The 13,567-nt window shown below is 43.9% G+C and overlaps 1 protein-coding gene across 1 annotated transcript; it reads left to right on the top strand.

Annotated features, from left to right (window-relative positions):
* The first annotated feature begins 785 nt into the window (after positions 1-785).
* On the top strand, positions 786-12,847 carry Gimap8 (GTPase, IMAP family member 8). Its single transcript, XM_032906581.1, has 5 exons — positions 786-1,075; positions 2,870-3,524; positions 4,464-4,506; positions 8,262-8,888; positions 11,314-12,847. The coding sequence occupies exons 1-5, from the start codon at positions 984-986 to the stop codon at positions 11,961-11,963; spliced, it is 2,067 nt and encodes a 688-aa protein (XP_032762472.1). The 5' UTR covers positions 786-983; the 3' UTR covers positions 11,964-12,847.
* The last annotated feature ends 720 nt before the right edge of the window (positions 12,848-13,567 follow it).

Below are 13,567 nucleotides of genomic sequence, written 5' to 3'. Positions count from 1 at the left end.
GCCCCTTGCTTGAACACACTCAGGTTCAAACATTTCTGTGTTTTGCTGGCTGAGGGAAAGTTTCTACTTATCTATGAGGGAGCACTTTATTCTGGGAGTAAGCAAATGATTTCTTTGTAGTTTTACCTACATCTTGTCAGCAGTCCAGGTTGAGTGAAGTGGTGGGAATGAGCCAAGAGGGAAAACTACTGGGATTTACCCCCAAACTGGCTTTGTCTAAAACTTCTGATTTTGGTATTCACAAAGAATAGACCTGCTCTAGGTTGCTTTTCTGTTGCTGTGATAAACATCAAAGCAACTTGAGAAGGAAAAGGTTGATTTCAGTTTACACGTTATCAGCTGCAGGAGAGAAGCCAAACAGGGGCTCTAGGCGGGAACCTGGAGACAGGAGTGAAAGCTGAGACCAGGAAGGAGAGCTGCTTACTCTTCCCTCTGGCTTGCTCAGCTACCTTTCTTGTACGGCTTAGGCCACCTGCGGAGGGATGACAGGGGCCACCATGATGAACTCTAATATGAATCAACAGTTAAGAGAATGCCTCTCAGACATGGCCACAGGCAGTCATTCACTTGTGGTTTTCTCTTCTCAAATGTCTCTAGATCTGTGTCACGTTCACAGCTGAAGCTCACTAGGACGAGACCCAAGCTGGCCTTTCTTTCTGTTACCATCTTCTGTCCGCTGCAGTATGAATGACTGCGCTCCCACAGCCTTCTGCCACATGGGGGCCCCCAAGGGCATCTCCAGAAAAACCTGTGCCTGTGCGTTCACACCGGCCCCTCCCTAAGCCCCTTGCATGTTCATCCTGTGTGTTCTGAACTTCTCGGGCTCTACCGATGTAAGACATGCTTCTAGAAAACTCTTTCTTCCTAGAAACATTCGGAAATCCTCCTGCCAGGGAGACTGGGATGACCTGGTAAATCTTTAATTCTCCTTGTGTGCCTCCTAGCCCTCTTTAGGATTCGCTTCCATTGGCTTGAGGGCAGAGATGGCGACTTCATCCCACCAAGGAGCAGCAGCAGGAAGTCAGACGGAGCACAGACTCTGTGAAACATCAATAGGACAGGGGGAAAGACCAAGGTATGTTTCAGGGGTGTGTGTGTGTGTGTGTGTGTGTGTGTGTACATGTGTGTGTACTGTTATAGCTTTGGGGGGTGATGAGCTTAGAACAGAAAAGGCAGTCTGCCCGGTGTTGGGTTGGATTTTAAGAGCCCTAGGAAGGTTTTTCCCCTGGCTGGAATCATGCCGCTCCAACCAGTTGCAGTTGGGACGCACAGTGCTGTTCCTAAGAAAGAATGCGGGACAGCTGCCTGCCCAGAGGTCTGTGGGGGAGGGCTTCATAGCTAAGGGGGAAGAAGAGGACAGAAGTGTGGCAGATGGGGGGGTTTAAGACCCGGCAGGGAGTGTCTCAGGCGTCAGATACCCAGAAGGAAGTCAGTGGGTGCTATTGGATTGTTGGTCTCCTGGAGAAGCAGATGGCATCGTCCTGTTCTGTCTTCTTTCTTCTCACATTTTCCAGTCGTTTCACAGAAACAGTTAGTCATGTATTGAAGGAAATCTTGAGTTTATGTACATTTAATCCAAACTGGCCCTCACCTGTTAACCCCTTTTCTTATGCTGACTGGCTCACTGCCTAGGACTAAATTTCTTCCCTTGCTGGGCTCTGGGGGCCTCTTTGACTTCTTTTCTCTGTGACCACTTGCACCTTGATATGGGACAATCCCTGTCTCACAGAAGCTTCTTCCAATGGTTGAACTCATGGTACCCTTGAGTGGCATCGGGGAAGACAGAGAAGGACTTATGGACTTACCGACCTAACTGCCAGTATAGGGTGATGACTGTTTTCTGGTGGAAACATTCAGTTCACTGTAACCAAGACCTCTGTGCTAGCACAGTGTAAGGTCTTGGGGACTGGAAACAAAATTTTGCTGATGTCAAGTGGTATCATTTCCACTTGACTTCTACCCATGAATTCTGACCAATGAATCTTGACTATGAACAGATGGCACTGTGTACTCTGATATTACCAGGCCCGTGTATAGTCTCTACCCCATTAATGTGGCTACATTGTGATGAGCCTATTGGCTGATGATTGGGTGACTGGAGAAGAGACTGACTGGCACCAACAGAATGGGTCATCCCATCAACTTGGTGATCGAGCTCTTCCTTTGCTGAGGTCAATTTTTGATGAGCATTCAGAAGTTCTCCTGGTTATCTTCCCTGCGGTCCTTCCAGATACCTCTTTCAGACCAATTTACCATTGATTTCCCAGCCATGTTGTTTCCAAATCTACATCATCCAGCCAAGTTGTTGGTCAGAGCCCATGGGTTAGTAATAGTTGCATTAAAACATAAAACTCTACCCCTAGACCTCAAGTTTGAGTTTGAATTACAGATAGACTATACTCATTTCATCCCAATACCTTCTAATGCCTTAACACACTGCCCCAGCTTTTGTATGAAGTATCGACTACTTCTGAGATGAACTTATGGAGATTTTGTGCTCTTCCTTAAAATTTTCTGAGTACACTGAGCCCTCTAGAGTAATTATAAAACTTTATAATCAGGACCACATGGTCTAGAGATGAGGCTTAGCTTGTCTAGAAAGCACGAAGCCCTTGGTTTAATCCCTATGTAAGCTAGACTAGCTGGCTACTGATGTCAGGGTGACTACCTGTCTCTGCTGCTCCGTCATTACAAGCACCTCCTACTTTGAGCTCGGGAGTCTCATTCTTGTGAAGCTAGACCCCATAGCTGAGCTGCCTCCCAACCTAGTGGTTTAAATTCTCAGGAACAAGGAGGACAACTTTCCTCTTGTCCCCTCTCCACTTGCCATGGATGGAGCACTGATGTGTTGTTGCTCTTGTCTCAACAGAGCCAGTCGGGGCCAGGAGGGCAACTTCAAGCAGAGCCAGGGAACATCCACACTACGGCTCCTCCTGCTAGGGAAACAGGGAGCAGGCAAAAGTGCCACAGGAAACACCATTCTGGGCAAAGCCATGTTCGAGTCCAGGTTCAGTCATCACATGGTAACCAAGAGGTGCCAGAGTGAGAGTGTGTCAGTAAGAGGGAAGCAGGTCATTGTTATTGATACTCCAGATCTTTTCTCCTCACTGGGCTGTCCAGAGGTTCGGCAGCAGAACCTGCGGCAGTGCTTGGACCTCTTAGCTGACCCCTATGTGTTACTTCTGGTCACTCCCATTGGTCACTCTACAGAGGAGGACAAGAAGACCATTGAGGGCATCCAGGGTGTGTTTGGCCCTCAAGCCTACAGACATATGATTGTGGTCTTCACTCGGGAAGATGAGCTGGGTGAAGATACACTGCAGAACCACATTGAGAGCAAGAAGTATCTGAAGAAGTTGATTAAAAACATTGGAAGTCAACGATGCTGTGCTTTCAACAACAAGGCGGACAAGAAGCAGCAGGAACTGCAGGTGTCCCAGTTTCTTGATGCAATTGAATTTTTAATGATGGAGAGCCCTGGGACATATTTTGAGCCCTTGAAAATGGAAAACAGTGGAGTCCAGGTAGGACTGGTAGGAGGAAGATAACCCTAAATCGCCTAAATCGATAGAGTTTCTTGCATGATTACCACAGCATCTTTTGGAATAGCAAAATCAGAAATCACCCAAAGACCCATCACTGAGAGGATGCCCATAGTATAAGGCAGATTGTTCCCATGAAAGAGTGGGGCAGCTCCATCCATAGTAACTTGTGCAGGTGTGAAGTTTCTGATACCAAGCAGATTACTGAACAGCAAGCCTGGTGAACACAGAGAAATATAGAAGGATATGTAAGTGCTGGTGGCAATCACTTGTGAGTTGGATATGGAAGATTATTAATTTTATAGTATGCATAGCATACTTATACTGAAACAAGAAACAAGAGGTGGGGAGGGAGAGAGAGAGGAAAGGGGAAGAGAGGGGGGGAAGGGGAAGGGAGGGAGAGAGAATGCATTAAAGATATTGGGGGAGGGCAGGTAGGGAAGCAGAGGCTAGTTCTTCTGGTTGGCATGATTATTAACAGATATAACATGGAGCCTAGGAAGTTTCTAAGAAAAGTCAATTTTCAAGATGGAAAGATATTGTTTTCACATTAGTTATGTGTTTGATTTTCCATACCTGGCGAGGTATTCTCTTATATATTTGGTTGTGAGCCTAGCCTTTAACGGCTGAGCCATCTCTCCAGCCCCTGGCGAGGTATTCTCAATTTAACTTCATGTCAGAGGCTCCATCCCCAATTTGGTGAGCAGCAAGGGAATAATGGGGTGCTGGAAATGCCTCCATCTCTGGGAACCTGTCCCACAGCATCAGTGAGATTGAAAATTGGACAGGCGCACAAAGGAAATTGAGGACAGTGACCTTACTGTGACCACTTCCTTATCAGCAGATATTCTGTCTCCAAATGTGTGAAAAGATGACCTCCTTTACTCCTGTGTGTGTGTCATCCTCCCCTTTATTTTCTAGGGTTGTGGGACTGGAGTGACATATAAAGGAGACAATCTGTGTGGTAAGTTGATCACCTAAACATTTAGACTCAGGTCTACATTCTTCTAATGCTTTGCCCCATCCAAAGAAAAGTGGGAAAACTAACAAATAAGAAACAAAATACATATGGAGACCTATTCTCTGTTCCCAGAGGACTCCTGACGTGTGTGTGTGTGTGTGTGTGTGTGTGTGTGTGTGTGTGTACATGTGTCTGCATGTGTGCGAATCAGTACAGCAGCAGTACTCAGGTGCTGCACTCTGCCAGTGTCTCTGGACTCTTGTTCCATGGAGCCAGCCTTGATTTCCATGGCTCTCTGCCTAACTCAGTTTTTTCTTCCTGGACATGAGTCTAGCATTCCTGATGGGGACCATGTAGGCATACATTTTTTCCAAACTACTTTAATTAGCATTCAACCTCCCCTCTAGCCCACCATACACTAGAGGTAGTGGGGGAAAAAGTTATTAGGATACGGGGGAAGTAAACCTGTTTAAAAATAGTTCTTTGGGGCGAGTCCAGTCTTTGTTGTCAGGATATCAACAGTCCAGTCCTCTAGCAAAACAGCAGCACAGATCAGCAATGGCAGGTCTCACAAAAGCCATTACTGAGTCAGCAAAGGCAGGTCAATCCAGAAGAAACCACAAGGCTCTGCCAATAGGTCTGAGTCTGTAGAAGCAGCAAGAAATCACCAGAACACCACCAGAAGTTTTCTGGTGCATTTCTCTCTATAAAGTCATGACAAATGGTTACCACCAAAAAATGGCAAGGTGAACCAATACCATCGAGCATCATCTACTGTCCATTGGGTTATCCTTGTAACCTTTCCAAACATCACGTATTCTCTCGAGCATCTGCTCTAGCAAAACAGCCCAAGCCTCTTTCCCAGGCTGCCTCCAGAAAAGCACCACATGTCTGCTCTCAGCAAAGCATCGTCTCACATGTCTGCTTCAGGAAAAACATACTTTCATAAGACAGTTTCCAGAAAAACATCCCACTACACAACCGAGTCTCCAAAGAAACCAGAAATTTCTACTTCAGGACCAGGAAACACTTCTCACTGGTTCAGAGTATCTTTGTACTGACTTCCATTAGTTGTGTGTCCTGTGTAGCAACATGGGTCACTACGCAATAGTAGCTAGAATCTCTGTAGTGAGGACATACTGGCCTATGAAGTCACAGATATGTTTTAGCTTATTTTTGGGTCTGCCCTGTGTAAGAACTAAAACTCTCACAGTGAATTGCTCAGACAAGGTCCTTTCCTTTTAAAGTACAACAAGATAATAAAAAAGTAACTTATGAAGTTTAGCAATAATGACAATAATTGTAACTGACATCATGTGCTAGGAAATAACATACACGTACTTCAGTGCCCAAAGTATTTAAAATGCTTTGTATATTATGTGTACAGTTTGTAAGATCTTGGCAGGTACATTAGGGGTCAGGGAAGGCATTCTTTTTATAAGAGTTATGGAATGAAGGTGTCTTATCAATGTACAGATTTTTACAGACCTTGGGATTCAAAATTCAGCCAATGCCCTTTAGTACAAACCCTCAGGAACATATATGTGACTAAGCAAAACCAGTCTAAATGACCTAAGGCAGTGACAGCACCTCAGGCCAGGGGGCAGGAGGGGATGCTAAATGGGACTTGGAGTGTCTTAAATGGTTCTGAGGAAATCAGGCTCATTTTGGATTGGGTGCTAGTAAGCATTGAGGGTAATTCTAAGGCCAGGAACTTTATGACTTTTTTTGTCCTCAGGATGTAAGGTTAGAGAGAGGCTACTGCTGACCTTGCAGTCAATAGAGAATATTTTGGAAGTCTCAACTAGGTTTGCATCAGACATGCTGCATATGGTCATGGCCTGAGTATGCTGGCATCTGTCACATGACACTGATGATCGGCTGAGAACAAAAGACATCTCCAGGTCTGCTGGCTTCTCTCCAAGTACCTGCTTCTATCCACCACACTATATGGGCTCTCCTGTACTGAAGGAGCCCTCCTTTGAAAGAAATAACAAGTAGAAAATCATAATATGTTTTTCCCTTTGAGTTTTCTTGGATGGAGCATGTAAGGCAGTAGGTTTCCGTAAGGTTTTCCATAGCTAATCCTCTTTGCATTCCCTCATCTTCTCAATATACACATCCCTCCCCTCCTTAAACTACTCTTCTCTACTTTCCTTCTACCTATGTTCCACGACCCCTGCCTCCACAAGGGAACCTGCCCTCACTCTTCTTCCCAACTTCCTGCTTCCACCAGAACACCATGTCAATGTTGTGTATATGAGCCACATATTCCTTATCTTGTCATTAGTTGATGCATATCTGAGTTTTTCCCATTTCTTGGGAGACCAGCCTAGATCTCCGTAGTGTGGTTTGTAGTCGCTGGGTATGTGACAGAAGTAGAACAGGCATGGCAGAGGTGTACCATGAGAATCAGAGGGAACAATTTGTCCCAAAGGACATAGTAAGTACTTATTTTTTAAGTTCTACCCAGACACAATTTTATTCTTATTTACAGCCAAATTAGACTTTAATATATATATATACACATATGTTACATGTGTCTGTAATATTTTACAATGTAACATTACATATACATGTAACATATGTATAATATTACATGTGTAAAATATTACAGATACATGTAGCTATGTGTATATCTACATCTATGTATGTGCATGCATATGTATATTCATATATATGCATATATGTAAATAAGCACACATATATGTATATATACAATATACATATATACACATACATGTACATATTACAGTCATTTATACATACATACATATGTATATATATCACATTTGTGGGTGAGCTCCTTTTTATATGTGTGCATCGGTGTGCGTGCATGTACATGTGAACATGTTTGTGTATCTTAGGAACCATGCAATTTTTTATTGAGGCGGGACCTCTTCCTGGCCTGGAACTCACCTGTAGACTAGATTATCTGGCCAAAGTGCCCTCCCTAGGTATTTACTTGGTTTTGCCTCCACAGTGCTGGGATTACAACTGTGTACCACCATACCTAAATTTTTAATTTTTTCGTGGGTTCTGGGCAATGCAGTAGAATCCCCATGCTTATAAGATAAGTCTTTTATCAATGGAGCTGTCCCCCTAGACCCCATATCACATTTTCTTCATTTACCTGTTGATGAATGTCTAGGCTGGTTATTCTATTGTAAATAATGCAACAATAAACACAAATGGTCAAGCGTTTTCCATGTTACTAGAAAGTTAATACAAAAATACTATTTTCTTCTCTGTGAAGAACAACAGTTCTTACAGTCTCTTCTGATAGACAACCACTCCCAAGACTCCTGTGAATGTAGATTAGTGTGTCCTGTTCTGAACTTCAGATGATGAAATCATTTTATGTCTGGTTTCTTCCATTCAGCATGGTTTTGAGTTTCATACATGTTTTAAAAAACCCAAACCAACAACTGAGTAGTTTATTGTGTGAGTATAAGACTAAAGGGCATTTTATAATCAGATTGTCACAGTCCCTGCCTTAGCCAACGACGCCATGCTATAATACCTTAGAAGGATGAAGGCCAATGGAAGCTCAATTTAGCATCGTCATTCTCCTGGAAAATCCTGGGCTTCCTCTTAGTTCATTGCTGCTTTCCATGGTTCCTACATGGATGTTTGGGTTCTGCCTGAGATTAGAGTCCTGCTCCATCAGAGGGATGAGGCCTTTTAGAACTGTTCACAGTTGTATTCAAGTGCAGGAGGAGATGTTGGCTCTATTTTTATTTTTTCTTGTCTCATAGGTTCAAAGAAGAGGCAGCCTCAGATCACAGGACCTGGTTGGGATAGAGACACACCAGAGCTCAGGGTCCTTCTCATGGGGAAGCGTGGTGTTGGGAAAAGTGCAGCAGGAAACCGCATTCTGGGGAAGCAGGTTTTCAAGACTCAATTCAGTGAGAAGCAGAGAGTCACCGAGGCCTTTGCATCCCACAGCAGGGTCTGGAATCAGAAGAAATTTCTGATTATCGATTCTCCAGAAATCTCATCGTGGAAGCTTGATGAGTCTGATGTCAAGGACCACACCTTTCCAGGTCCCCACGCCTTCCTGCTGGTGACACCACTGGGCTCTTCCTTAAAGAGTGGTGACAGTGTGTTCAGCATCATCAAACGTATTTTTGGAGAAAAATTCATCAAGTTTACAATTATTCTCTTTACCAGGAAAGAAGATTTTGAGGATCAGGATCTAGATACAGTTATAAAGGAAAACGATGCTCTCTGTAATCTCATCCAGATATTTGAAGGAAGATACGCAGTCTTCAACTACCGGGCAACTGTGGAGGAGGAGCAGAGCCAGGTGGGCAAACTACTCAATCAAATCGAGAGCGTGGTGCAGCACCACAACAACAAGCCTTGCGTCATCAGAGAGAAAGGTATGACTGAGCATAGGAAATGGTTCTGTATTCAGTGCTTGGGGTAGAAAGCATGACCTAGAGCTATTGCTTTCTGAAGGCTGTGGGGAGGGTGAGAAAATGTTGAGGCTGGGCTGTAGCTCCATACAGTGCTTCCTCAGCATGCACTAAGGTTGATCCCCAGTAGGTCGACAACTGGGCATGGTGGTGTATAACTGCAGCCCCAACACTTGGGCAGTAGAATCAGAAGGACCAGAAGTTCAAGTTCATTGACTGAATAGTGAGTTCAAGGCCAGCCTGGGTTATATGTGACCCTGTCTCTGTCTCAAAACCAGCCAGTAGGTGCATACTATGGTCATGTCTTCAAATTGTCCCAACGTTATGTGTTTTTTTTTTTTAATGTACACTCTCAGGACTAGCTTTTCATTTCTTCCTGACTCCTACCTCACCTCTCCTGTATGGAAACCCCTCCCAGTCTTCTCGCTTTTGCAGTCTGCTGTGGTTGGGACTTAGCACTCAGCTCAGTGACAACAGTTTTGGGTCATTGGTTTGCTTTTCTTTTCTCTGCACATAGAACTCCCTCTGGGTTATTTGTTCTTTACTGCTTTGGAGGTGGGAAAATGTAAGTAGGACTTAGAAGATGACTCATGTGCTTTACAAGTATGCTTTATAAGTAGGCCTGAGTTTGATCCCCAGAACCCATCAGAAAAGCCAGGCACGGTGGTGAATGCTGTATTCCCAGGGCTGGGGAGGCAGTGACAGATGGGACTTCCTAGCCGCCATCCTTACCTACTTAGCAAGGCTAGTGAGAGACTGTCTCAAAAATCAACTTAGATTATGGCTGAGGAATGACAGCTAAGGTTGTTCTCCGGACTCTTCATGCATATCATATGCACATATGTTATACCTGCACATACATGTTCATTTAAACATGCATGAATACCCTTATATACATGTACTAAGAAAGTAAAAGAAGGACTAGAGCAAGAGAGTTAGGAGATAAGACAGGGACAGAGCCTGCATGCTTGTGGTAGATGACAGTATGCGACGCTCGATGATGTGATCCCGCTCTTACCTGTGGAGAAAGGACTGCCCATTTTCTCAGTACTCCCTACTCTATTGACCTTATCTGAGACCTTTCCTGTTTCTACTCATCTGTTCTCTTCTGACTCAAATGTTCTTATGCAGGAAGATCAGTACTCCAAGTGGGTATCACTGTTTACTGCCTTTTCACATTCCCCAAGGAGGGCTGGGTTCCGGGGAGTGCAGGGAAGTGGGAAGGTCAGCAGAAAGCATCTGCAGAAACTCAGTTTAAAACAGGTTTTAGAAAATAGGTAGGGTTTGGATGGCTGGGAAGAAAGGGAGACATCCAGAGAATACATTAGCAGCTTTAAGAAAGAAATAGGACTGGCTGAGCATGCCTTTTGATGGAAATAGGGCTTCAAATTTCAGGAAGGTTGCGTCAGAGATCAGAGAGGGTTGGCAACTTAATCTTTTTCTATAAGTACAGCAGTAGTGATTGGAATACATGATGTGAGTTTGGGAGTGTGTGTGTGTGTGTGTGTGTGTGTGTGTGTGTGTGTGTATGCTATTTTAAACCTTTAGGCAAAGCTCTGAGGCTAGGTTCAGCACAAGTAGTTCATTAGTTGTTCCTGGAAGGAAGAGCAAGATGGGATTTCCACCTTCTTTGGTTTAGGGTAGACTATAGTGACTTGACAAGGAATTTATGATGAAGGACCACAGGGAAGAAACACAGTTAAGTGGAAAGGCATTAGGAACACCAAAAGAGTGAATGTTATCGGATCTTCCTGCACCATTTATAGGGAAACTTTTCCTCCATCACCCAAACCACAAAGAACAGCGCTGTTGGGCATTTATTTTAACCAGGAAGCTCCTTCAGTTCATTAGTGAAAGACACAGTAAAGCATATCATGCTTTGAATGAATTTTATATGAGACAACCAACACAACTGGTAATCTAGATAGAATATGAGATTGCTTTTTACTGAAAATCAAATTGTATAGACTTGATTTTCAAATACTTTTGCAAAGACATTATAGTTATCAGGAGTTGGCAATGGGGAGACTTAGTCACAGAAGGAACAGAGGATAGAAATGAAACATGTGGAGTAGACCCAGCAAAGATAAGGGGCCATCGTTTCTCATAGGTGCCAGGAATTAAGAAGAGGTCCCGGAGAAGGGAGCAGAGTAGATTCAGAGATAGGAGATATGATATGTTCAGAGATGAGTACTGGGCAGAGAATTGTCTAAGTCCCTCTGTTGAGTTCCTAGACCGCATGAGCTGGGAAGCCAGTCTTACATGTGGGGTAGACCTGCTCGGTGATGTCTTATGAGTTTAATGAGGAAACTAGTGCTCTGAATAACTTGGAAAGGTGACCCTGCATCATCCCACAATCATGAGTCCTTCCCAATTTCTTCTGCAACAGAACTCTTAAACATCATCCTCTTGGGAAGGAGTGGAGTTGGAAAGAGTGCAACTGGGAACACTATCCTGGGGAGACCTGCCTTCGTCTCTCAGCTCAGAGCTCAGCCGGTCACCAGTAGGAGTCAGAGTGGCAGGAGGACACTGGACTGGCAGGATATTGTGGTTGTGGACACTCCATCACTCAACCAGATGTCTGGTACTGAAAAGAATCCTGCCCAGTTAAAGAAGGAGATCAAACAATGTTTGCTTCAAAACTGCGAAGAAGGCATGAAGATTTTTGTCCTGGTATTCCAGTTGGGACGGTTCACCCAGGAAGACGAGGCAGTGGTGGAGCAACTGGAGGCCAGTTTTGAGGAAAACATTATGAAATACATGATTGTGCTGTTTACACGAAAGGAAGACCTAGGGGATGGGGACCTTTATGATTTTACTAACAACACAAAGAACAAAGTCCTTAAAAGAATATTTAAAAAGTGCAAGGGGCGAGTTTGTGCTTTTAATAACAAAGAAACTGGTGAAGACCAGGAGACCCAGGTGAAAGCTCTGTTGACAATAGCCAATGATCTCAAAAGGAGCTATGATGAGCATTCAACTTCATGGATGGATCAATTAAAATCAGCAGTAGGTCAAATTACTACGGTATTTAAATGAGCTCAAGTGAGCAGCTTTAAGGCCTAGGGACAATTTAGGGATGTCATCGAACAGAGGTTGGGGTAGATGAGAGGAAGAAGGACTAATGGGGTGGACCCTCTCAAAGAAGGTTCATGACTTTGACGGCTGAGGGATAAATGCATCTCATGATGGATGTAGATATTTGTGTACATAAATTGTCATGTTAGGCCAGGCAGAAGGGAATTAGAAGACAAAGAGAATATGGTAGATAATATTGGAAATGTTTTAAATATGATATTAGGGGTGAAAACCACTTCACCAGTGTAAGTTGGATAGAGTGAGGATTGTCACTGTTCCCAAGGCTCAGGTCAATGTCAAGCCCAATAAGATAATATCCTGAGAACCAGGGTATTCAGACACACACACACACACACACACACACACACACACACACACACACACACACACACACACACAGAGGTATGCCTAGCATGGCGAAGGTAGTTGTGAGCTCAACATTCCAACTTTATTCTTTGTGCCCAGCCTCATGGGTATATGAAATTTATTTCCCAGTGTTCTGTGCATGGTTGAGAAGATCTACTGGAAGTTGCTGGCAGTGAGATGAAAAATATGAAGTCTTCTCCAAGGTGTATTAAGGGTCAGAAATTTTTAAAGATCAGTCATTTTCATATGTACTGAGGATGAGAGCTGTAACACATGTGTTTAGCTACCTTCAAGATCAACCTACTGATAATGAAGTCTGAGAATTAATTTGTTCTTGATATCAAATTTTATCTTCCCCAAGAGGCCAAGAAGTAATCTAACTACCATTAAATGCCACATACTTAGCAAACTAAATTCTAGAAAATGTATGTATAAATATGAGTTGAATCGCATAATAAAGATGAACTGGATTATGCCTTTGCACTTTCCTATTGGTGAAATTTGTCTGTTTGAGGGAAAGAGCCCAATTTGTAAAGAGGTCACTGAAATGTTTATGTATTTTGACCAAGGTGGGATTTTAACATCTCTGGAGCCCAAGGGACTTTTCAATGACTTGTATGACAGGCCTTTGCGCTAGGATCGTCTGTCCCAGACATTTTATTACACCAAGGAAAATTGAATGGGAACAGCCTTCCAACCAGGAACAGGAGGATTCAGGCCTGGATGATTGGCCATGGAGAGGGATGCACAGGATAAGCAGTGTGGCGTATTCTTATTGTAGGATCTAACATACGATACAGGATTTCTTTAGGTCTATTTCTGAGTGGGTGGCAATGGTTGTGTCAGTTGGTCTGAGAAAGCACATGGGACGAGACGGGAGAGTTGCAGGTTTACAAGGGGACGATGCCTGTAGAGAACAGATGAGGGATGAACCGGGTGGGGAAACTTTATTGGTACTGTGTTCTCTCGAAGGGAACGTAAAAGCCCGTAAGGAGCTCTGCAGGGCAGGTTGGGTAGTCCTGAGTCCTGCATGGAGATGTATTAGTGTCTCTGCTGTGCTTCAGACTTGAAGCTTCCTGGAAAGAAGCTTCATGTCAAAAGGTGAGGTGAGTCCTTTGGTGACTCCCAGCTAGCCGTATGCCTTGGAACTGAGTAGCAGTTTCTTACTGAAGCACATTCAAGGCTGCCACTGGCAGTTG

Source organism: Rattus rattus, chromosome 6 (assembly GCF_011064425.1).
Source record: "Rattus rattus isolate New Zealand chromosome 6, Rrattus_CSIRO_v1, whole genome shotgun sequence".
In the NCBI taxonomy this organism is placed as follows: Eukaryota; Metazoa; Chordata; class Mammalia; order Rodentia; family Muridae; genus Rattus; species Rattus rattus.
This window is presented reverse-complemented; position numbering and strand designations above follow the sequence as displayed.